Source organism: Convolutriloba macropyga, chromosome 5, assembly GCF_964194025.1.
Source record: "Convolutriloba macropyga chromosome 5, txConMacr16.3, whole genome shotgun sequence".
Lineage (NCBI taxonomy): Eukaryota > Metazoa > Xenacoelomorpha > Acoela > Convolutidae > Convolutriloba > Convolutriloba macropyga.
Genome location: NC_134472.1, coordinates 6,412,453 through 6,436,987, shown reverse-complemented (window position 1 = coordinate 6,436,987; position 24,535 = coordinate 6,412,453). Strand labels below are relative to the sequence as shown.

General features: G+C 36.0%; 5 protein-coding genes across 6 annotated transcripts in view; 2 read left to right on the top strand and 3 right to left on the bottom strand.

Annotated features, from left to right (window-relative positions):
* LOC142339695 (uncharacterized) overlaps positions 1–24,535 on the bottom strand; it is a 424,533-nt gene that overhangs the window by 30,658 nt on the left and 369,340 nt on the right. Inside the window, exon 3 of the mRNA XM_075389916.1 lies at positions 933–1,191. Within this exon, the coding sequence (XP_075246031.1) occupies positions 933–1,191 (259 nt within the window). The remainder of the gene's footprint in view (positions 1–932; positions 1,192–24,535) is intronic.
* LOC142339090 (transmembrane protein 17B-like) overlaps positions 1–24,535 on the top strand; it is a 330,316-nt gene that overhangs the window by 195,159 nt on the left and 110,622 nt on the right. The gene's annotated exons all lie outside the window — the stretch shown is intronic.
* Positions 1–24,535, top strand: part of LOC142339091 (ADP-ribosylation factor-like protein 8B) — a 281,448-nt gene that overhangs the window by 169,601 nt on the left and 87,312 nt on the right. The window lies entirely within an intron of this gene.
* LOC142339085 (protein mono-ADP-ribosyltransferase PARP6-like) overlaps positions 4,065–24,535 on the bottom strand; it is a 95,648-nt gene continuing 75,177 nt past the window's right edge. The window contains exons 2-3 of the mRNA XM_075388799.1: positions 7,051–7,193; positions 4,065–6,657 (exon numbers count right to left, since the gene is read on the bottom strand). Coding sequence (XP_075244914.1) covers positions 4,165–6,657; positions 7,051–7,071 — 2,514 coding nt within the window. The 5' untranslated portion in view covers positions 7,072–7,193 and the 3' untranslated portion in view covers positions 4,065–4,164. The remainder of the gene's footprint in view (positions 6,658–7,050; positions 7,194–24,535) is intronic.
* Positions 21,749–24,134, bottom strand: LOC142339089 (threonine aspartase 1-like). The gene is made up of 2 exons (XM_075388805.1): positions 23,523–24,134; positions 21,749–23,206 (listed from the first exon to the last, which is right to left on the bottom strand). Exons 1-2 carry the CDS (start codon positions 24,109–24,111, stop codon positions 22,728–22,730), a joined length of 1,068 nt encoding a protein of 355 aa, XP_075244920.1. The 5' UTR covers positions 24,112–24,134; the 3' UTR covers positions 21,749–22,727.

Genomic DNA, 24,535 nt, shown 5'->3' with positions numbered 1-24,535 from the left:
GAACAACAATATTAGAGGTAAGTTCAGTCTATCAAGGACTTTCAAAAAAGGTCACTTAATTCTCTCCGGCTATTGCATTAAAGCTTGGAACAGGAACGTGTTTGCAACAAAAGCTCCAACATTTTTCGAAAAAGGAAGAGCGGTAGAAAGCTAAATTGCAACTAATAACAAGTTTTCGAATTGACAAGCAAAACCCGCTTATTATAGGGTGACCAGCAAAATATAGAAATCACTTGCACTGCAGTTACTTGAGTAAAACACTTGAATAGCACCAAGTTTTGCCTAGCGTAATAAAATAAATTTTAATGCATTTGGACCTGAAAAGATTACTTCGCATAATCAGGAGGAATTATATTTCAAAATAAGAGTAAACATATATAGGAGTGAATAGAATAAGAAAACAAACAAAAGAGGGCGGGTAGATCCTGTAGGAAGGTTTTTCAGCAAAACATTTCGAATCAAAACAAAAGACTTTTATTGCTCAAAATTTTGATGTAGGTAAAGCAAAAAAGCACAAAATACTTTATTATCTAAATTTAACGAGACATGGAGCATGATACTAACATAGTATTTCATATAATTCTCTTTGTAGCTTAGAGGTCTTGACAGTCCGTTTCTCAATGAACCATTTCCTTTTTTAACAAAATGGAACTCTTTCCTGACCTCCCCCGTGAACAAAGTTTTCCTTTTTATTACCTTGCATGAACAATTCTTGCTTTTCCATTGAATATGGATTGTAAACCCTAAAAAGAGGTGTGACTGCCCATTGCAAGTAATACATGAAGATGTAAAAATATCAGATATGAAGGGTAAATTTTACCGGCGGGCTGGGGGGGGGGGGTTCTACCCAAAAACGATACTTAAGCGTTGAAACAACCCGAGGAAACAGATCTAGAATCGGAGTCACATTAGGAAGCATTCGAAGACGTTGCCGTTGATGTTCCATTTGACTTTGCAGCTGTGGATTTATTTTTAGCGCTGTTGGTTCGCGTGATATTATCACCACTGGCGGTTGACTTTTTGCTCTGGTCATCAATGAAGTCATCGGTAGACCCATCCTCGCCGGACATCATGCGCAGGGCACTTTCAATCTCATTTTTGAACTTGGGCAGCATCGTGTCCACTAACTGATCGCCCACTTGTCCGTCTTCATACACAAAAAAGAAGCGGGTACACACCAGATCCGGGTTGCTACAAACCCACACGTTCTGGAACGTTTGTAAACATGTAGCCGAGTTGATGACTTCGCAAAGCGCAATGCATGTGATATTTTTTCCCGATATAAAGCGACTTTTCTGACCAGGAGTCATTTTGGAGTTATATTGGCCGTAGAAAACTGCTGACATGGCACTGTTTCTTCTTTCACCTCAAACTCATTTCAAAAATTCTGTACGTTCAAATTCGATGCAAAAACTATTTTCATATCTTAATTGAAAAGATGCTCAGTATTTGTTTAAACTTCGAGCCTTTTTAAAAGCCCTTTCCCCCCGTTTTAGAATCTAAATTCTGAATGTTGGCAATGCACTGTAGGTTTGTATTCAATACATGCCGAAATGGATATTTTTAAGGAAGCGACGAGTATGGATATCCCAAAACAAAAATGTTGTGAAGAATACCACAAAACATTCGGAGGGGACAACAGGCACTACTGCGGAAGCCCTTTTTAGTCACCTTATAGCTTTGCTTATTTGTTTTTTTATCAAGGAGGGCAACGTGCTAGATTAATCTGAAGCTTCGACGAGGACTGTAGATTAGTGCAACAGAAACTCGCTTCCAAAACATGCACCGCTTCGTGGCTGCATATCCTTATTGTGTTTTGGAGGGATGAGGATCAACTGATAGCCATAATAAATTATTATGCCATCTCTTCTAAAGAAAACACATTGTAATTTTAAAAAAATAGTAAATTAAAAAGTTTGCTAAAGTATAATTGAACTTTCAAAAATAGTTGTTCACGTTTAAAGTACAGACTTGAAAGGAATGTTTTTTAGTTTCTACCAGAGATTGCAAAGTTTGTTCATATTTAGATCAAATGTTTATTACACGATCTTAAGAGATCTGGACCCTTTAAAAAGGAAGGAAAGTGAACGGTCTGTTCACTCAAGAAGTTAAAGAATGCATGTTTACAAAGACACGCATGTTTACAAACAAAACCGATTAACTACTGGCTTCTTAACCTCAAACAACAAGCGAGCAGTTGGCTTCTTCAGCAGCTAGCAACAATTTAGGGAAGCTAGGTTCAGCTTAAATCAAGGGGTGTGGGGTGAGCACGGTGGAGGGGCGCTCACGGGGGAGTCTCGATTAGGCTGGGTCACGAAGCGATGAAGGGGTGGGGTGCGTGAAGAGAAGGGGATTTCACCTCTGACTGTGAAAAAGTCAAAAAGTGAACAGATTTAAAAGACAGTGCACTAAAACAATCCAAAAATTTGGACCAAAAAACAGGACCGTTATACAAGCCGAACGATATGATGGCGGCTATTAAAAACGAAAATTTTTAGTTTACTAAAATGTGCAAATCAAATCTTTGCATTAACTTTATAACCAGATAATTTCTTTGCCTCCTTCAATTTTTAAAAATAAACAAAAAGGCTCAGCGAACATACTTTGAGGGCAAACCTTCCAGAACGTTAATGCTAAATTTCTGCAAGTAGTTATGGAATTTTAAAAAAATTAAAATACTTTTCAAGACAGAAAAATAGATTAAAACTAAAGAACTAATGTTCTGTTCTATCATAGAGCATAGCTCTAATGTTGACACGCAAAGTACGGCAAAAATTTGAAAAAAAAACTACTCAAAAAGTACTAAAAAGTACTCAGACTTGAAAATTTGAAAAACTACACTCATAATTTGACCTACACTAAACAAACCGAGTAAAATCGCATGACAGGCAGAGCGTAAATTTTTCTTTATGGGTGCGAAAACATCAAAAAGATAGGGCTCGAATCCCAACCTCCTGAGTCCGATTCCTTCACCTCGACAGAGTCATTAAACACTCAGGGCCTTGTCGTCGTACCTCTAACAATCGGTTTTGTTTGAACAACAAACTTTATTGTTCAAACTTAACTTTAAAAATCTGCATAAAAAGCCTGTGGAATACCAATACTCTTCTCAGAGTCGAAAAAAAGACACACACGTTCACGATAATTGCTTCTCATACGGGGAGAATCTAGCGAGAACATTCAGTCTCACCAAAAAAGAGACTTAATATTCTAATGTAGATTAGATTAGAGGCTCTTAGAATATGAGAACCCAATAGAACAACAATATTAGAGGTAAGTTCAGTCTATCAAGGACTTTCAAAAAAGGTCACTTAATTCTCTCCGGCTATTGCATTAAAGCTTGGAACAGGAACGTGTTTGCAACAAAAGCTCCAACATTTTTCGAAAAAGGAAGAGCGGTAGAAAGCTAAATTGCAACTAATAACAAGTTTTCGAATTGACAAGCAAAACCCGCTTATTATAGGGTGACCAGCAAAATATAGAAATCACTTGCACTGCAGTTACTTGAGTAAAACACTTGAATAGCACCAAGTTTTGCCTAGCGTAATAAAATAAATTTTAATGCATTTGGACCTGAAAAGATTACTTCGCATAATCAGGAGGAATTATATTTCAAAATAAGAGTAAACATATATAGGAGTGAATAGAATAAGAAAACAAACAAAAGAGGGCGGGTAGATCCTGTAGGAAGGTTTTTCAGCAAAACATTTCGAATCAAAACAAAAGACTTTTATTGCTCAAAATTTTGATGTAGGTAAAGCAAAAAAGCACAAAATACTTTATTATCTAAATTTAACGAGACATGGAGCATGATACTAACATAGTATTTCATATAATTCTCTTTGTAGCTTAGAGGTCTTGACAGTCCGTTTCTCAATGAACCATTTCCTTTTTTAACAAAATGGAACTCTTTCCTGACCTCCCCCGTGAACAAAGTTTTCCTTTTTATTACCTTGCATGAACAATTCTTGCTTTTCCATTGAATATGGATTGTAAACCCTAAAAAGAGGTGTGACTGCCCATTGCAAGTAATACATGAAGATGTAAAAATATCAGATATGAAGGGTAAATTTTACCGGCGGGCTGGGGGGGGGGGGTTCTACCCAAAAACGATACTTAAGCGTTGAAACAACCCGAGGAAACAGATCTAGAATCGGAGTCACATTAGGAAGCATTCGAAGACGTTGCCGTTGATGTTCCATTTGACTTTGCAGCTGTGGATTTATTTTTAGCGCTGTTGGTTCGCGTGATATTATCACCACTGGCGGTTGACTTTTTGCTCTGGTCATCAATGAAGTCATCGGTAGACCCATCCTCGCCGGACATCATGCGCAGGGCACTTTCAATCTCATTTTTGAACTTGGGCAGCATCGTGTCCACTAACTGATCGCCCACTTGTCCGTCTTCATACACAAAAAAGAAGCGGGTACACACCAGATCCGGGTTGCTACAAACCCACACGTTCTGGAACCTTTGTAAACATGTAGCCGAGTTGATGACTTCGCAAAGCGCAATGCATGTGATATTTTTTCCCGATATAAAGCGACTTTTCTGACCAGGAGTCATTTTGGAGGATACAGCTCCAACTGGCAGATCAGTTCCGTTGTATTCTCCGTGACCACAGTTAGAGTACCCATAGGACACAGACGATAGGGGAGATAGATAGATGCCTCGACCGTAGGCAGCGCCGTGCACTTGATGCTTGGTACCAGTTCCCACCAGAAGTCCGCCCCGCAGAATGGAATGCCAATTTTCAATTAGACTGCCGTGAAACGCAAAGTAGCTGCCCTGCATCTCCGTCTTCTTAGCCTCCTGGAATATTGCCTCTTTGCTTGGTGGACTGCTAAGTAAAAGAAACTGATGTGGAGTATGCATGAATGAAAGTTGATATCTAGGTGGAATTTTTACAATGTGACTGCGATTCGACATTACCAGCCATGAAACCAATGGATAAAGTAATGCATCAGACTCGTTTAGCTTCTGCTGGAAATGTTGTGAATCAATGAACTCCGAAAATCCTATCTCTTCAATTTTATCAAATAATGATTCCAAAAGTGTAAAATTTTTTCGTTTGGGTGTCAATATCAGCTCCTTAGGGTTATTGGGGTCGACTACAGTAGGATAAGGGTCAAATATGATATCTCGCCGCTTTGATTTGAGAGCAGCTTTGGCAAGAGCCACAAGTAAATCAGTCACTTCGGCTCCGGTTGCTAGGGAATCGGTTGCATCATTCATCACCCCCATTTGTTGAAACGAGAAACAACACAATTCTCGACTGCAAACTGAAGGTTTGAGCATGCATTGCCATTCCGCGTTTTGAAAGACATGTGGCTCGTCACAAATAACGCAAAACTCGTTTATAGAATTGATTCTGTTTTTGATATAGGTGTGGACCTGATTGAGCAATCCGTACTCTAGGGGCGGAACTTCTTTAGCTTTCATGCCATCTGCACTCAAGTTGATCAAGCTCAGACTAAGGTGTTTGCTGTAAACATTGGACGAATTTTCGGACCGGGATAACAGTCTTATAAATGCACCCAACATGTTTTTAAGCTTTTTAGACTTTGGCGATGTACTGCTGGTGTGTTGTGAGTTTGATGGCGAGTGGGCGGCATTAGTCCCTGATTTATTGTTATTGCCTGATGAATTATTGCAGTTAGCTGATAGAGCTTTGATAGGCGACGATCCGTCCTCCTTGTTGTCCAGACCCTTGTCAATTAAAAAGCTGGCGGCTTCGCTCACACTACCACCGCACTGCTTCAACGCAGATACCACATCTGCTTCTGGGAACCCGAGGCCCAGGAGCTCTCGCAAACTTGCACACTTACACATACTCAAATGTTCCTTTAAGATTCTCTCTAAACCTCGATTGCAAAGTAATGGCCAAATAGTACTGAAGTACTTTTCCATGATTTTCTCCAACTGTCGACCAACTGGGAACTTGACAGAGGGTCCGAACTGATGAATAATTGAGACCTTCGGTGGCAGTCCATCAAGAAAAAGCATATTGTGGAAGATTAATTTTAGCAGTATATATTCGTTGGGTTTGAAGAACCAGGCAGATGCTATTGACGCGTCTAAGAAGTCAATGTCAATCTTCATTGTGACCGCAGCCATATCCGTGACCTCGACATCTACGATACTCTCAGTCCCATATTGCTCCTGGAAATGTTTAATTTCTCTAGACAGCAAAGGATGCAGAATCTCCTCTTTGCGTTCCGGCTGCTCGGTTCCCGAGTTGGAGAGTAAAAATTGGCTGTCGGAGTCGAGCAAAAGAAATGCGTCCAATTCTTCTCGTTCTTCATCCGGGAGGTAACCGAAGATGCGATTTCTAGCATCAGAAGCTTTGCCTGCATAGTCCAATTCGGATACTTTTGAGCCGCTTTTATTCATTGGTGAAGCGGATGATTTAAGCATTGACTCGCTAGCCGATGTCCTCATTTCTTTCTCTGTCGTTTCATTATCGGAGTCGACCCCGCAGAAATTTTCCTCCATTGCCACTGGGACTACAGCAGTGTTGGTTCTTTTCAGGAAGAAGTTGTTCGTACCCGAACTTCCACCCGTGGAAGAGGACTTGTCCGTGTGGTGGAAATTGTGCGAATCCAGGAGGCTGTTCATTCCAAGGTTAGATGAAGGTTCATTCCCGCTGGTTACATTCTAAAACAGTAACGATGACGCTAAAAGATTGTTCTGCCTAAATCCAGGACAAGAACTAAAGCAATTCAAATCGATGTTAAGCGATAGATTGTTCAATGATTGTTCAGTTCAAGGCATTGTAGGCACTCATAAATACAACACCCTTTCCTATAACATTTCACTTTTTGAAACTAATTGAAATTATTGTTGCTATTGTTTTAAAAAACAACTAGTAATGTTCCTTTGCTTCTGATATTTTTTTAGAAGTTAAATTATTAATTGTTTAACGCTAATTTGTTTCTCAAACTGCGTATTAATGTAACCTTAACATACAATATTATTTAAAAATATAAAATATAAATTTTGACATTCAAATTGACCTTTGCAACCGATAAGCACTAATCTGTATCTCACCGTAATAGTCTTCATTGCCATCTCTCTCCTTTTCGAGAACAAGTCGTGGACCTCTCAGTGAAGTTAAAAAGGGCAGTACTTCTTTCCCAAATGACATATCTCCTCGATTTACTCGAGGTCAGCTTTGCAGAAACAACATGTGCATCACTGAAAAGGTAAATTTATTGCAGCGCACAAATTTCTACTCGATAATTATCATATAGCAGGTTCCGTTTTTCTACTGAGAGTATTTTCCAGGATAATCTAAAGAAAAAGTTTGTAGAAAAGCTGTGAAACAGAGCCGGATAAACACAGAAAACGCCGCTTTTGATGCGGAGATAAAACCAAAATCTTCGTTGTTGAATAAGAACAAAGCAACTTTCAAAGACGTACACAAAATTCAAGGAAATTGATTTTAATCAAATTCATGATTTCGCATTTGGACGTCACACCGACAAATATAGGAAGTCGCTATTCAGTCTTCAAGTGCCTACATCATCAATAGAGATACGCATTGCATTCCTTACAGTTGCATGGCAGCATATTATGAATTAAAAACAAAGCGTATTATAATGTATGCACAGCTCTCAAAAGAGAAACTAAGATATATTGACAAAGGTAGCATCTCTTACCTATCAGATGGACCAGTTCCCGGTAAACATTTTTTAAAGTAAAATTTTCATCAAACAGTTCAAAAATTCAATTTTTTTACGTCGAAGGCGGTGATCAGTTGCTGGACAGTAAGAAAGAACAAACAAAAGTGAATTAAGCACAAAGTAGGATTCATATAACTTGACAAGAAGCTCTACTGTTCACGTAACATGGTTATAGAGATGAACTCTTGAAACTTAAAACTAGAGCAGGGGGTCACAAAAGATCCGCACGTTCAAGACCTTGAGTCGATTTTGTATAGTTAACTCTCTAGGCGTGCAACTAAGAGATGCTGGTTTGACCCAGTGTCAGTCCACTTTCAAACTACTTCCGCCTTCTTAAACCCCTAAAACTTTCATTGGAGTTCCCTTTTTCTTGAAATGCAATTTTAAGAACTCGTCGTGTTAAAGCACTATATATTTTGTCGAAGAACTTCAATTTGAGCAATTTAAACAACTAATTGGAATTTGAAATTTATCAATAAATATTGTTGTTATATTTTTTTGCATCCATCCTTAAAATGCTTTATTCGGCCTCAATTTTTTCCGCTTTTCCGGAATTTTTGATCTCTAAGTTGATTTTATAATTTTCAATCTTATGGTTCATATGTTTTGCCTGCAAAAACTGCCACTTGTCTTAAATTACTTGCAATCAAAGTAAAGGTTAATTTACTATTTTTAGAATTGTCGAAACACTCAAGCTGTAGTTTGTAAAAATTCAAAAACAATGTCAGCCTGTGCTATTGTTTTCAAAACATTTTTCACCAAATTTTGGTTCTAATAGAAAAATAGGGCTTTTCCCAGTACGCACAGAACGCAAAGATTCTCAATTACCACAAATAAATTATAACGGGTCAATTGTGGGGGGGTGGGGGCTACAATGAGAAAGGACCGAAAATTAAACTTTATCAAAAATCTACTGTGGTGATCAGCGTCTCTGAAATCTTTAAGTTCCTTTCAACTGAGATACAAAACTGCTGGTCTCGTTTTCTGAAGTTCCCTGCGTCTAAAAAAAGCCTTCACATTTTTAAACATAGCTGGATATACTCAGAACAGATTGCTGAAATATTTATCTGCTGCTTGACTTTAAGACTTAAAAGGCTTATACTTTAAGACATTTTAGCTCAGTAAAACCACAGAAAACTGCAATACTGCCAGCATCTCCTTCCATCACTGGTTAGATCCGTCATAAAAAAAGACTTTCATCGGAAGTTTTGATCACTGCTATTTTCACCTGAACAACCGTGGTAACCAATTGTTAAACATTAAGCTGAATAATATGCAATACCTACAGTGAGGAATACAAGATAAGAGCAATACTATTTTTAGAAAACCTAACCAAATTAATCTTAAAAATAATCTCAATATCAAATGTTTTGATAAACTTCAAGCCATCTTTCATACCCACGAGAGATTTTTGATATTTTTATACAAAATAATTCAAGTTCACTTTTTTCCCTCGAAAAAAAAATAATATTTTTTTGCGCAGAGAGCCGCCGCGGAACATAATTCTAAAGAAATTTCGAAGTGACATCAGAAACTGCAGTTTTCTTACCTAGGAAAAAGTTGAATATCAGCACATCAAATAATATAATCATGCGGAATTGCAAAAAATCCTCCTTTTAAATTTAATACCTGACAATAAATGCACTTCAAATGCACGTTAAAAGTTGGAGAGTAGTTACAAAAACATCAAAAGTCTAAATTTCCTCTAGTTTTGATTTGATTTGATAAATCTTGACAGCCTTCAGCAGTCATTTCGTGTGATGTGTAGTAAAGTTATCAGGCATTAGGGACTAAATTTAGATTTTGCTTAAATCTTCTCTGCCAATACGGTGAGTACCAATGTTTTTTTTTGCTCTGTGAGTCTATTTTTGAAAATTTTAAGAGAAAAATTTGAAACGCGACCGCTGGCTTTGTTTGAGATAATTGTTCAAAAATGATCAATAGTTCAGTTGCCGGGAAGTTGCCAAATTGCGGGAAAGTCCCTAACTTTGGCTCTATTCCAATTGTCTAGGTCTAGGGCTCGATAAAAAAGTCATATTGGCAACTATTTCAATTTAATTGATATTGCGCTTAGCTGGCTCAGTCTTCAAAAAAACTTGAACTAAGACGTTGGGGGAATCAATAACTAAAATTGTTTGTTTTCTATGACATTTTTCTGCTAGAACAGTACGGTAAGTCTTAGCGCCAAAAATCGCACTTTCAGAATAGCTTTGCGTTGAGAGAAACAAAGTTCGTTCCCTGTATCGTTGTTTCATATCCAATAACCTATGACAAAAATTTGTCTTCCGATCTCAAAACGGGCAAAATTGAATGCAAAATCGGCGATTTGACTACTTTATGAACAGCTCCTCATTAGTTTATATAGAATCTGTGTTTACTATCATAAAACTTTGCGACTTCTCAACAATTTTGTCTCACAAACTATGGATTCATAGGCGAGTAAGTTTTCATTACAGTTTGTTATTCACGATCAAATGCATGACAAGTAGTAGAGAAATTTTACAGAAACTTCAGCAGAAATAGAGCTTTCTCTAGATTTAGAATCATCGAAAAAAAATTTGTTTTTTTTACAATGTTAAATCGTCCTTCGTATCTGCATGCTCAACTGTTGTCGTAATTTGTCATTTCAAAAGTTTGTCAGTTGCTAATTCAAATAATCTCTAATTTTTGTCAGCGCGTTATGAAAATGTCAAAATAATCCCGTTAATAACAAATTTGTAGAAAGCACTTCAAGTAGAAAATTTTCATTTTTTCCTCACCCAATAACCCATTTTCTTATAATTGGTGGAAACAAAAATTTCGTTCAGAGTAGCGTGCGATTTTGTACACGCAAAAAACCAACTCTCATGTCAAAGATGGGAATTTTTTTATTTTCTTCAAAACTTTTCCTGCACTTTTCACATTTTTTGAATTCATGTTGATAACATTATACTTTCTGAAAGACACATGAACATCGAAAAGCACGTTTTCAGCAACTTCCACATATCAGGACTTCCAAATAAAACTACACATTACCATCTGCGAAAACTACTTCGAGTGGCCAAAACTAACAGAAAGAGCCGAGCCAGCAGACAGTCCCTTCTAACATCTCATCATGTCGGATCACTAATTGGTAAAATAAATTTGATGTACTTTTAAGAATAACACTATAGAGAGTTGAAAGAGTTAACATAATTTAGACTAGTACCATGAGCACACTTGTGCGGCTGAGAAACCTAAATAAACTTTATATAAAATTTTCTAAATATCACTACATCAATCGTAACTATCTCAATAGCGTTATCCTTTCATGTGGAGCGCCACATAACTATTAGGGTTCAACTGTTTGATGCGGAGATAAAACCAAAATCCTCGCTGGTAAACAAGAACAAAGCAAAACTATCAAAGACATGTACACAAAATTCAAGAAATTTGATTTCAATCAACTTCATAATTTCGCATTTGGACGTCACACGAACACAATTACATGAAGTCCCCGTTCAGACTTACAGTTCAACCAAGTGCCTAGATCATCAATGAATTAAGATACGCATTTCACTCTTAGTTTCATGGCAGCATATTGAGAAGCGTAATAGGATGTATCATAGCTCTCCAGAGAGAACTTGAGATAAATTTCAGTCTGGCCTGATATCAACCCTACTGGCTACTGGAAGAGTACGTAGAACGCGGTAATTGAATTTGTTAGTTTACTTAAAATATTAAAAATACCGCCGGCTAGCGGGCGAAATTGAATAATTTAGCTCAAATTCTTAATAGCAGAGATTTCGAGGACGCGAAAATCAAGAAGTCCAGCGTAAATGCGCTTAAAAGCAGTCAAAAAATCAACTTGCATTAAAATCAGCTTGAAGTGCGTTAACTTGACAAAGAAACCATGCTGTAAAACTCAAATAACTAAATAAATTTTCAATAAATTAAAAAACAGGACAAACATTGACCAAGTGTTCATTGACCGAACAAAAACTAGAACTTGAAATAACTATGAATGGACTTTGAAAGCAAACAAGGCGGCTCGGTAATGTGCGATCGTACATAAGGTTTCGACCCCGCTCATCTAAATTTTGGCATAATTGTCTATCAAATGAGGAACAGATGGAAAAACACAAAAAATTCAATTATTTTTCAAAAAAAAAATTGGTGTATTAACGAAAAGATAGCCTCCAAAGCAAATAACTCAGTTGAGTGAAAAATAATGCATTAGATTGATGAGATATGCCGATATTAGGAAAGCGAGCGAAGACGAACGGCAAAACCAAACAACAACAACAAACATTAATTACATCACAAAATTTATGTCCGCTTTAAAAAACAAAACTTAATAACAAAATCAAAATAGCGTCAGATAAAACTGAAAATAAACAAAATAACTTGTAATTCACCAGACAAAAACGGTTATTCACCAGTTCATAACAAAGCTTGGTAACAATTAGACAAAAAAAAACAAACTTTAAAGTTAGAAAATTCGCTGAACTTTTTAAAAAAAAAACAATTAATTTCAAAGTAATGAAAACCATTAGGAATCAACTAAAAAATCCCATAGGTTTATAATTACCGATGCTTCTATAGAAGGGAATTAAGAACTCTTGGTATTCAATTTTTTATGCAGTTACAAAAAGAACAACAAATAGACAACAAACTAAAAATGAATTAAAACTTGCCAGAAAATGCTTTGGAAGTTTTAAAGCCATTCTTTGTCCCCCAAAATATGTTCGATTGCACCTTCGTCGAACACCGATAATGTTTTATGTGGCCGCTCATTATTGAAAATAAGCAAAAATTAGACAAAGAAAAAAATGCAAAAATCATGTAATACTTGTTTTTTTTTTCGAAAAAATTTTTTTCCAAAGACATAAAAGCCATAAATTACAAACTCAAAAATTTGATTAGGTTCGTCCATTCTTCCAAAGGAAGCCCTTTGATGTACCTTTATGAATAACACTAGAGAGAGTTGAAAGAGTTAACATAATTTAGACTAGTACCATGAGCACACTTGTGCGGCTGAGAAACCTAAATAAACTTTATATAAAATTTTCTAAATATCACTACATCAATCGTAACTATCTCAATAGCGTTATCCTTTCATGTGGAGCGCCACATAACTATTAGGGTTCAACTGTTTGATGCGGAGATAAAACCAAAATCCTCGCTGGTAAACAAGAACAAAGCAAAACTATCAAAGACATGTACACAAAATTCAAGAAATTTGATTTCAATCAACTTCATAATTTCGCATTTGGACGTCACACGAACACAATTACATGAAGTCCCCGTTCAGACTTACAGTTCAACCAAGTGCCTAGATCATCAATGAATTAAGATACGCATTTCACTCTTAGTTTCATGGCAGCATATTGAGAAGCGTAATAGGATGTATCATAGCTCTCCAGAGAGAACTTGAGATAAATTTCAGTCTGGCCTGATATCAACCCTACTGGCTACTGGAAGAGTACGTAGAACGCGGTAATTGAATTTGTTAGTTTACTTAAAATATTAAAAATACCGCCGGCTAGCGGGCGAAATTGAATAATTTATCTCAAATTCTTAATTGCAGAGATTTCGAGGACGCGAAAATCAAGAAATCCAGCGTAAATGCGCTTAAAAGCAGTAAAAAAATCAACGTGCATTAAAATCAGCTCGAAGTGGGTTAACTTCTTGACACAGAAACCATGCTGTAAAACTCAAATAACTAAATAAATTTTCAATAAATTAAAAAACAGGACAAACATTGACCAAGTGTTCATTGACCGAACAAAAACTAGAACTTGAAATAGCTATGACTGGACTTTGAAAGCAAACAAGGCGGCTTAGTAATGTGCGATCGTACATAAGGTTTCGACCCCGCTCACCTACAATTTTCGCATAATTGTCTATCAAATGAGGAACAGATGGAAAAACAAAAAATTCAAGTATTTTTCAAAAAAAAAAGAAACTGGTGTATTACCGAAAAGATAGCCTTCAAAGCAAATAACTCAGTTGAGTGAAAAATATTGCATTAGATTGATGAGAGATGCCGATATTAAGAAAGCGAAGACGAACGGCAAAATCAATCAATAAACATGAATTACATCACAAAATTTATGTCCGTTTTGAAAAACAAAACTTAATAACAAGTCAAAATAGCGTCAGATAAAACTGAAAATAAACAAAATAACTTGTAATTCACCAGACCAAAAACGGTTATTCACCAGTTCATAACAAAGCTTGGTAACAATTAGACAAAAAAAAAACAAACTTTAAAGTTAGAAAATTCGCTGAATTTAAAAAAAAAACAATTAATTTCATAAGTACAGAAAACCATTAGGAATCAACTAATATATCCCATAGGTTTACAATTACCAATGCTTCTATAGAAGGGAATTAAGAACTCTTGGTATTCAATTTTTAATGCAGTTACAAAAAGAACAACAAATAGACAACAAACTAAAAATGAATTAAAACTTGCCAGAAAATGCTTTGGAAGTTTTAAAGCCATTCTTTGGCCCCCAAAAAATGTTCGATTGCACCTTCGTCGAACACCGATAATGTATTATGTGGCCGCTCATTAACAAAAATAAGCATCAATTAGACAAAAAAGAAAAAAATGCAAAATTATGTAATACTTGTTTTTTTTCGAAAAAAATTTATTTCCAAAAACATAAAAGCCATTAATTACAAAATGAAAAATTTGATTACGTTCGTCCATTCTTCCCAAGGAAGCCCTTGAGACCTGCAATTATCCAGAATATTTCTTACGTCTACAAAAAGAACGTCAAATATGACAAAAATAAAAATTCATTCACTTTTTTTTGTGAAAAACCCGTGTGGAAGCCAGTAAAGTCATAACGAATTCTCTTAAATTATTAGATTTTGTGACACTAATCCCTTTTGACACCTTCTCTTGAAATGTATTATCTGACCTCTCATTAATGAAACTAGGTAACAATTAGACCAAAAAGAAAAACAGCAAGATCATGTAATACTTGTTTTTATCGAAAAAAATTAATATCCAAAGACATGAAAGCCATTAATTACAAAATGAAAAAATTGAATAGGTTCGTTTATTCTTCCAAAGGAAGCCCTCGAGACTTGCAATTATCCAGAACAAGTCTTATGTCTACAAAAAGAAAAAAGAACGTCAAATATGACAAAAATCAAAAATTAATTTACTTTTTTTTGTGAAAACCCGTGTCGAAGCCAGTAAAGTCATAACGAATTCTTTAAAAACATTAGATTTTGTGACACCAATCCCTTTTGACACCTTCTCTTGACAAAAATAATGTCATCTTTAGTCTTTAATTAACGAGACCAGGTAACAAACAGAAAATAAAATGAACAAAATTTCGAAGTTGAAATGTTTTTTTTTTCATTTTGGAAAACAATTGTTTTCAAAGTCATGAAAGCTATTAACTATCTTCTAATATCAGAACATCTGGTCATCTAATAATCCAGAAAAAGTCAATCAAACCGGGTCATTGTACAGGAAAGTCAATATGACTAAAAAGACAAAGTAAAAACGACAGTTAAAGACAAAATTGAAAAAATTCAATTAAATTCTTCGAGAAAGTACTGTCGAAGCGGTAAAGAACCACAATCTATATCTTTAAATATTTAAATATAATCAAGTGTGCGTTATATATTGAACGCGAAAAATGTGATATAGGAATAAACAATAACGTGATAATATGACAAAACTAGAAAACATGAAAAATGGGCATATACCTAAAATTTAAAAAAAAATGTGAAATCTAGTAGTATCAAAGCCATAACACCATAACTTAAGGCGTAAAACAGCAAAAAAGACTACATTTGAATTCAGCAGCAAGAAGAGGCGCTCTTTGATTGCTGACACTAAGCTACAAGTTGACCAAATTAAGAGAAAAATGGAGATTTTTCTCTTAATTTTTCTCTTAAGAGAAAAATTAAGATTTTTCTCTTAAGTTCAAGAGAAAAATCTTAAAGAGATTTTTCTCTTAAGTTCAAAAATCAATTATTTTAAAAGTCAAAACGACCATAAGCTCTCAAGCAATCATCTAGATAAATTAATATCAAGCTAATTAGGAAGCCAATAGGACTTATCACTTGTGAGCTTTGATTTGAATTGTTCTTTTATTTAATTAATATAAAAGGATCGATTTTTTTTTTATAAGAAACCGACTGACGACAATCCGAATTATTTTTGGATTGTAACGGTCCAAGATTGGTACAGAACTAGTCCTGCTAATGCTGATTGTCCATTAGGAATAATTAATTTTTGGAATGTCATTGATACAGATATTTTGTTAGTTAAAAAATCAAAAATAAATGCTGCGTTTTTGATAATCAACGAAAAAAGTTAGCAAAAAACAGCAAAGTTTTTTTTACAGAGCACTCTCAACCGAAGTTGAAGTGAAATTAGCCCCCTTTTCAATCTAAAAATATAGTGTTAGTGGTGTCTGGGTGTGCACTTCCTGCAAATTTAATCAGAGTGGACTAAAGAAACTTATTTCGTGCTGTTTTTGATGAAAAAGTCTGAATTTTGTGAAATATTTAGCCGCAATTTGTGACAATAAAAATTCGATGAAAATAGCTGACCATATATTTTGCTTTTAAACGTAAAATCAACAACATTTTCTTGAAGAATTTTATTAAATTTTATCAAAATTGGCGAAAATTGTCAAAAATTCCGAAAAAAGGTGAATGAAATCAACGGAATTCGCTCTTATTTCTCAAAAGTTTAAACCTCGATATCTCCCTGTCAAAAACAAAAATCAAAAAAATCTTTTTAATTCGTATTCTACGCTGGACAAGCTTTCTAATGAACATAGCCGGCAGATTGCCGGAATAGCTGCGAAATAGACTTGCGTGCCGTAAAATACAGATGGAAAAAGATACAGAAGTGAGTTGATAATAGTTATCGCCGCCGCCTATAAAACTTACAAGTTTATTTCAAAGGAGGTTGTTTTTGGGTGCAAAAAAAGTTTCCCTGTCGCGTCTCGACCCGGCGATCTCCGGATTAACAGCCAGTCGCCTTAACCACTCGGCTGTCGAACCATACAATCTGTTTTCTTACAATCAACTTTGTTTTAGGAACAGATTCTGTTTCTGAATAACAGCAATTTAGGTCACGCAGAAAGCGTGAAATCAAGCGCGAAAAAGCCATTTAAGCAGTGACGAGACAGAATGTTCTAGAACAAATGTAAAACGAAAATAAAGCGTCAGACGACGAAACAAAAAAAAACCAAGAGCACCGCAATATAGCTACGCTCAGCTCACAGCTTCGCAGCTATAATAACAGTCTCAACTCTCTACGATAAATATATCGATCGGCCAAAATTGACTGAACAAAAAACCCATTTGAGTATATAGTTCCTCCTCCTCCCCCCCCCCCGCCCTCAAGAGGGGTCGGAACAAAAAAGACACTGTCAAACACAGAACTTTTATTTAAACGCCATTTTCTTGCTTTTTCGACCAACTTCCTTGCTTCGACAAATAAGATCACCACTCCCATTTGACTCAAAATATCATTAAAATGTGTGCAGAGATCTCATAAAAAAGACAGCGAGCCAATACAATTAAAAAAATTTGCATCGTAAAAAAACGACTGTGATCTATCCAGCAATGGCCTTTTGATTAAAAAAAACTTTGCAGAAAAAACTCAAGATAATAAAATAACAGGTGGAATACCGGAACTGACTTTATGGAACTAAATTTGTGAAGCAAGTTAGAGTTTCAGAACTATATTTGCATATACGAGATGATTAGTGCGAAGGGGAAATTGAGACAATGCGACGAAAAGCGGAAACGAGGCCCTATAACTTATAAATGAGGCATCAAAGAAGTTCGCTAATCGTTTCAGACCACCTATCCAAACAAGCGAAACAGAGTAACTTCATAAAGAACCGTATTTTTAGTACGTACCTTCAGACCAAAACATTGAAAAAAGCTGCTCTGCTTCTTGTTTTTCAAAAAAAAGACCATCACCGAAACATTCAAAACAGAGTCGATTGTAGAATTTCTATTTTGAACAGAGAAAATAACCAGAGTGAGCATGATGCTAATTATTAAGTACAAAACAATACTTTTTGACATTAAAAAAGATCGGACCTAGTCTACTACACGCAGTGCCAACTAAGACTCGAAAATACAAATTATTCAAATATGGTTCTATGTCAAAAAAGACGAGCAAAAAGTAATTTTCTTTTTTGCTAAGCTGATTGGGGCAGCACAATAAGTACAAATTTTGATGGAATTCAAATTTGAAGTTTCCGTACGGTAAGTCTCGATATCAAATTAGGAACTCAGGAGACTTCCTATATAACTGTTCATTCCGCACATAATTAACAAGCTCTATTATTGATTTTTGTGCGTCAAGTGGGTAAAAATGGAATCAAAGGCTCCACAAAGAATTACTATAATCAGCAAAAAGTTGCCACTTCATTCACAAAATCTTCAGGTCAACTTATCCAGAAATTTTACTCTTAATAAAAGTAACCAAGTTTTAATGCTCAATGATTCCATACTTGTACTATGTTTTTTCTATCCTCCTTAGAGTACTCGGAGATCGGCTATTTCATAAGCGTACCATAAGCGCGGTCTACTGTTTGGTTGGAGTACTGATTAGCCTTGTATAGGCGTTGTCTAAATTATTGAGCACATGAAAACGATGAAACGTGATATGCTAACATTAAAAAACAACATTACAGGGACATTAAGGACATTGCTTGCGACGTAATCGCCTGTCGGACGAATTGCTCTAAAGCAGCGTGAGGACATCTTCAGATTTCGTTCTTAATTGCAGAGATTTCGAGGACGCGAAAATCAAGAAATCCAGCGTAAATGCGCTTAAAAGCAGTAAAAAAATCAACGTGCATTAAAATCAGCTCGAAGTGCGTTAACTTCTTGACACAGAAACCATGCTGTAAAACTCAAATAACTAAATAAATTTTCAATAAATTAAAAAACAGGACAAACATTGACCAAGTGTTCATTGACCGAACAAATATCAGAACATCTGGTCATCTACTAATCCAGAAAAAGTCAATCAAACCGGGTCATTGTACAGGAAAGTCAATATGACTAAAAAGACAAAGTAAAAACGACAGTTAAAGACAAAATTGAAAAAATTCAATTAAATTCTTCGAGAAAGTACTGTCGAAGCGGTAAAGAACCACAATCTATATCTTTAAATATTTAAATATAATCAAGTGTGCGTTATATATTGAACGCGAAAAATGTGATATAGGAATAAACAATAACGTGATAATATGACAAAACTAGAAAACATGAAAAATGGGCATATACCTAAAATTTAAAAAAAATGTGAAATCTAGTAGTATCAAAGCCATAACACCATAACTTAAGGCGTAAAACAGCAAAAAAGACTACATTTGAATTCAGCAGCAAGAAGAGGCGCTCTTTGATTGCTGACACTAAGCTACAAGTTGACCAAATTAAGAGAAAAATGGAGATTTTTCTCTTAATTTTTCTCTTAAGAGAAAAATTAAGATTTTTCTCTTAAGTTCAAGAGAAAAATCTTAAAGAGATTTTTCTCTTAAGTTCAAAAATCAATTATTTTAAAAGTCAAAACGACCATAAGCTCTCAAGCAATCATCTAGATAAATTAATATCGAGCTAATTAGGAAGCCAATAGGACTTATCACTTGTGAGCTTTGATTTGAATTGTTCTTTTATTTAATTAATATAAAAGGATCGATTTTTTTTTATAAGAAACCGACTGACGACAATCCGAATTATTTTTGGATTGTAACGGTCCAAGATTGGTACAGAACTAGTCCTGCTAATGCTGATTGTCCATTAGGAATAATAAATTTTTGGAATGTCATTGATACAGATATTTTGTTAGTTAAAAAATCAAAAATAAATGCTGCGTTTTTGATAATCAACGAAAAAAGTTAGCAAAAAACAGCAAAGTTTTATTTACAGAGCACTCTCAACCGAAGTTGAAGTGAAATTAGCCCCCTTTTCAATCTAAAAATATAGTGTTAGTGGTGTCTGGGTGTGCACTTCCTGCAAATTTAATCAGAGTGGACTAAAGAAACTTATTTCGTGCTGTTTTTGATGAAAAAGTCTGAATTTTGTGAAATATTTAGCCGCAATTTGTGACAATAAAAATTCGATGAAAATAGCTGACCATATATTTTGCTTTTAAACGTAAAATCAACAACATTTTCTTGAAGAATTTTATTAAATTTTATCAAAATTGGCGAAAATTGTCAAAAATTCCGAAAAAAGGTGAATGAAATCAACGGAATTCGCTCTTATTTCTCGAAAGTTTAAACCTCGATATCTCCCTGTCAAAAACAAAAATCAAAAAAATCTTTTTAATTCGTATTCTACGCTGGACAAGCTTTCTAATGAACATAGCCGGCAGATTGCCGGAATAGCTGCGAAATAGACTTGCGTGCCGTAAAATACAGATGGAAAAAGATACAGAAGTGAGTTGATAATAGTTATCGCCGCCGCCTATAAAACTTACAAGTTTATTTCAAAGGAGGTTGTTTTTGGGTGCAAAAAAAGTTTCCCTGTCGCGTCTCGACCCGGCGATCTCCGGATTAACAGCCAGTCGCCTTAACCACTCGGCTGTCGAACCATACAATCTGTTTTCTTACAATCAACTTTGTTTTAGGAACAGATTCTGTTTCTGAATAACCGCAATTTAGGTCACGCAGAAAGCGTGAAATCAAGCGCGAAAAAGCCATTTAAGCAGTGACGAGACAGAATGTTCTAGAACAAATGTAAAACGAAAATAAAGCGTCAGACGACGAAACAAAAAAAAACCAAGAGCACCGCAATATAGCTACGCTCAGCTCACAGCTTCGCAGCTATAATAACAGTCTCAACTCTCTACGATGAATATATCGATCGGCCAAAATTGACTGAACAAAAAACCCATTTGAGTATATAGTTCCTCCTCCCCCCCCCCCCCCCCCCGCCCTCAAGAGGGGTCGGAACAAAAAAGACACTGTCAAACACAGAACTTTTATTTAAACGCCATTTTCTTGCTTTTTCGACCAACTTCCTTGCTTCGACAAATAAGATCACCACTCCCATTTGACTCAAAATATCATTAAAATGTGTGCAGAGATCTCATAAAAAAGACAGCGAGCCAATACAATTAAAAAAATTTGCATCGTAAAAAAACGACTGTGATCTATCCAGCAATGGCCTTTTGATTAAAAAAAACTTTGCAGAAAAAACTCAAGATAATAAAATAACAGGTGGAATACCGGAACTGACTTTATGGAACTAAATTTGTGAAGCAAGTTAGAGTTTCAGAACTATATTTGCATATACGAGATGATTAGTGCGAAGGGGAAATTGAGACAATGCGACGAAAAGCGGAAACGAGGCCCTATAACTTATAAATGAGGCATCAAAGAAGTTCGCTAATCGTTTCAGACCACCTATCCAAACAAGCGAAACAGAGTAACTTCATAAAGAACCGTATTTTTAGTACGTACCTTCAGACCAAAACATTGAAAAAAGCTGCTCTGCTTCTTGTTTTTCAAAAAAAAGACCATCACCGAAACATTCAAAACAGAGTCGATTGTAGAATTTCTACTTTGAACAGAGAAAATAACCAGAGTGAGCATGATGCTAATTATTAAGTACAAAACAATACTTTTTGACATTAAAAAAGATCGGACCTAGTCTACTACACGCAGTGCCAACTAAGACTCGAAAATACAAATTATTCAAATATATGGTTATATGTCAAAAAGGACGAGCAAAAAGTAATTTTCTTTTTTGCTAAGCTGATTGGGGCAGCACAATAAGTACAAATTTTGATGGAATTCAAATTTGAAGTTTCCGTACGGTAAGTCTCGATATCAAATTAGGAACTCAGGAGACTTCCTATATAACTGTTCATTCCGCACATAATTAACAAGCTCTATTATTGATTTTTGTGCGTCAAGTGGGTAAAAATGGAATCAAAGGCTCCACAAAGAATTACTATAATCAGCAAAAAGTTGCCACTTCATTCACAAAATCTTCAGGTCAACTTATCCAGAAATTTTACTCTTATTAAAAGTAACCAAGTTTTAATGCTCAATGATTCCATACTTGTACTATGTTTTTTCTATCCTCCTTAGAGTACTCGGAGATCGGCTATTTCATAAGCGTACCATAAGCGCGGTCTACTGTTTGGTTGGAGTACTGATTAGCCTTGTATAGGCGTTGTCTAAATTATTGAGCACATGAAAACGATGAAACGTGATATGCTAACATTAAAAAACAACATTACAGGGACATTAAGGACATTGCTTGCGACATAATCGCCTGTCGGACGAATTGCTCTAAAGCAGCGTGAGGACATCTTCAGATTTCGTTCTTAATTTGATTAAATCTCTTTCCAACATAACCTACTAACGTCGGCGAATTGCTCCCAAACGAATGCCGAGCGTTTGGCTTCGGAAATAATCAGTTGGCGCTTATGAGTAAGTAATGGGGATTCATTAGGGCCTGCATTGGGGGGGGGGGGCTTGTGAGCGGAGTGGAGTTCTTCGGGAGTCAGGCGTGGTTGAGCTGGACTTGGACGAGGAAGGGGTCCAAATTCCAAATCTCCGGGCACAAAAGGTTGGACAGGGTGATGGTGATAGGGATGAGCGTGTGGGTGTGACCGAAAGGAGGGTCGGGGTGTTACAGAGAGGGATCAAATTCTTCACATTTAGAACGGCATTCATACTATCAATTTGTCTCATGCAAAAAATCGCATTAAAAGAATACAGGACAAACAGAATAGCTGCAAACTTTGTTTGAGAACAATTAATTAGAACGCACAGTTATATTCAACAGAATGAGAAGTATTTAGGTGATGCAAAAATCCACAAGGCTTGCATGACAAAATCAGTAGAAAAGGAGTGAAATCCCAGAAAGGAAAAACTGCTCAACGGAACCCATAACATTGTCGTTTACTTTGAGAACAGTTATTGTGGAATTTTTGTTTTGGCGTTAAATAATTTTTCTCAAAAGAAAAAACAAATCCTGTTTCTCAAACTACAGTGCCCCTAACTTTTTATTTTTAAGCTCATTACAACTGGAGTTCAATCGAAAGTTAAATCAAAATCATCTGAAAACTTGACTTGTCACACGCAACTTCTGTTTACCATCAACACAATTCGGCTCATTGAACTCAGTTATCATCTGATCAACTTCTAAACCAACAGCCCCTACAGCAAAAGGGAATAAATTGGTCGTAAACGACACTTCTGTTTCTTCGTCTTCGAAGGATCGTAAGCAAACAGCTCCAACACAATCTTGATCAGTGGGCATACCACTATGACATAGAGAGCTAAAGGCATTCTCAAACACTGGCCCCAACGGATAGCAACTAGAATCTTCACTTTGACTCAAAATAGCGCTACATAAACGAGAACTGAACTGTTTTCTGATAAGGAATTCGCCCTGACCAGAGGTGGTGACCGCTACCCGGCAATTATTTCGCTTCTCAGCCCAGCATCCTGCTCCCACGACAGCGGAGCTGCCACAACGTCCTGGTTCCTTCAGTAGAACACCTCCACTTGATGTTGCAGTACAGACACGACCTAATTTGGGACCTGTTTCTCTGATTTATTCATTACTGTTTATTATCGTCTGTTCCTTCATTAAATAAAAAACAAATGTTTCCTTCAGCTCTTACAGCTTTTACAGTATTATTACATTTCACAGAAGAAAAATTTCAGTGCATTAAGCTGAGCAACGCAAAGCATCAGTTATTAGCAACAAAATTTCCCACATAGCTTAACTTCAGTAAGTCTCTCCGGGAACTAAACAAGAAAATATCTAAAAAGATAGGAAAAAGTTCCTTATGAAAAGCGAAGTGTTTTAATTCTCCATACTAAGACAGAGGGAAACAGTTGCCTGATTGGTTAACCGCTACAACACCAACTGTGCTAAATCTATGACACTTTGCATCTTTTCTCAGGCACTCGTCTGTCTCTGATGCATTCCTTTTCAAACACCTCTGCGACTTTTTGAATGAAGCTAATGCGTCATTTGTGATCAGGTCTTTATAAGGAGAGAATCCCATGTTCAAACACCACTCAGTAGCATTAGCCCCGGCTAGAAAGCTTGGAGGAACAAGATAAGAATTTTTATTACTCTTCATTAATTGCTCGTCAATTAGCTTCCTAGCAATCAAAACTGGGTTCTTAAATCCTGGCAATGCGCCCACACTTCCATGCATTTCATGCTCTGACGTCATAACAGTGGCGTCGAGTTCAACACTACCCTGATTGGTCAGATTCGAACCAATTCCCGCGTTGGTCAGGGCTGAATCCTCCAAAAGACGACACGTTTCTGTGCAAACGGTCAAGGCATTGCTCTTTTCTTCTTTTAGCAATTTAGAAGCTTGACGCAAAGTCGATTCCAGTAACGATTGCGTTTGCACTTTCACATCCTTGTCAAATATTCCCACACCACAGTGAATAGCAACAACTGGGGAAAACATAAGAGGTCGTTAAGAGTTTCATCACATCTGAAAGATAAAAACGAGTTCTAAATAAATTCTTAAACAGTCCAATTCTTTTCAACGTTATTCGAAACAAACTATTTAAGAAAAAAGTCCAGAATTTATTGTTCTGCTTTTAGTAAAGGTAAAATTTTAAATCTTTTAAGAGTTCCTGTTGAGAATTTGAGACATACGGTTTCAATTTGATTAATTCACAAAATCTCCTTTAATTTTCAACCCATAAGCTTTCATTAAAAAAATCGGCTCATGCCTCCAACAATTTACACGCTTTTATTCGTGCAATGTATCCATGCCGCCGGAAATCCAGTCTTTTTAAACCGAAACAGATTGCCAGAAAAAAGCCGCGATAGCTTGGTAGACCTACAGGACGAAGATAATGAAAAAACTAGCGGAAAACTTGAAG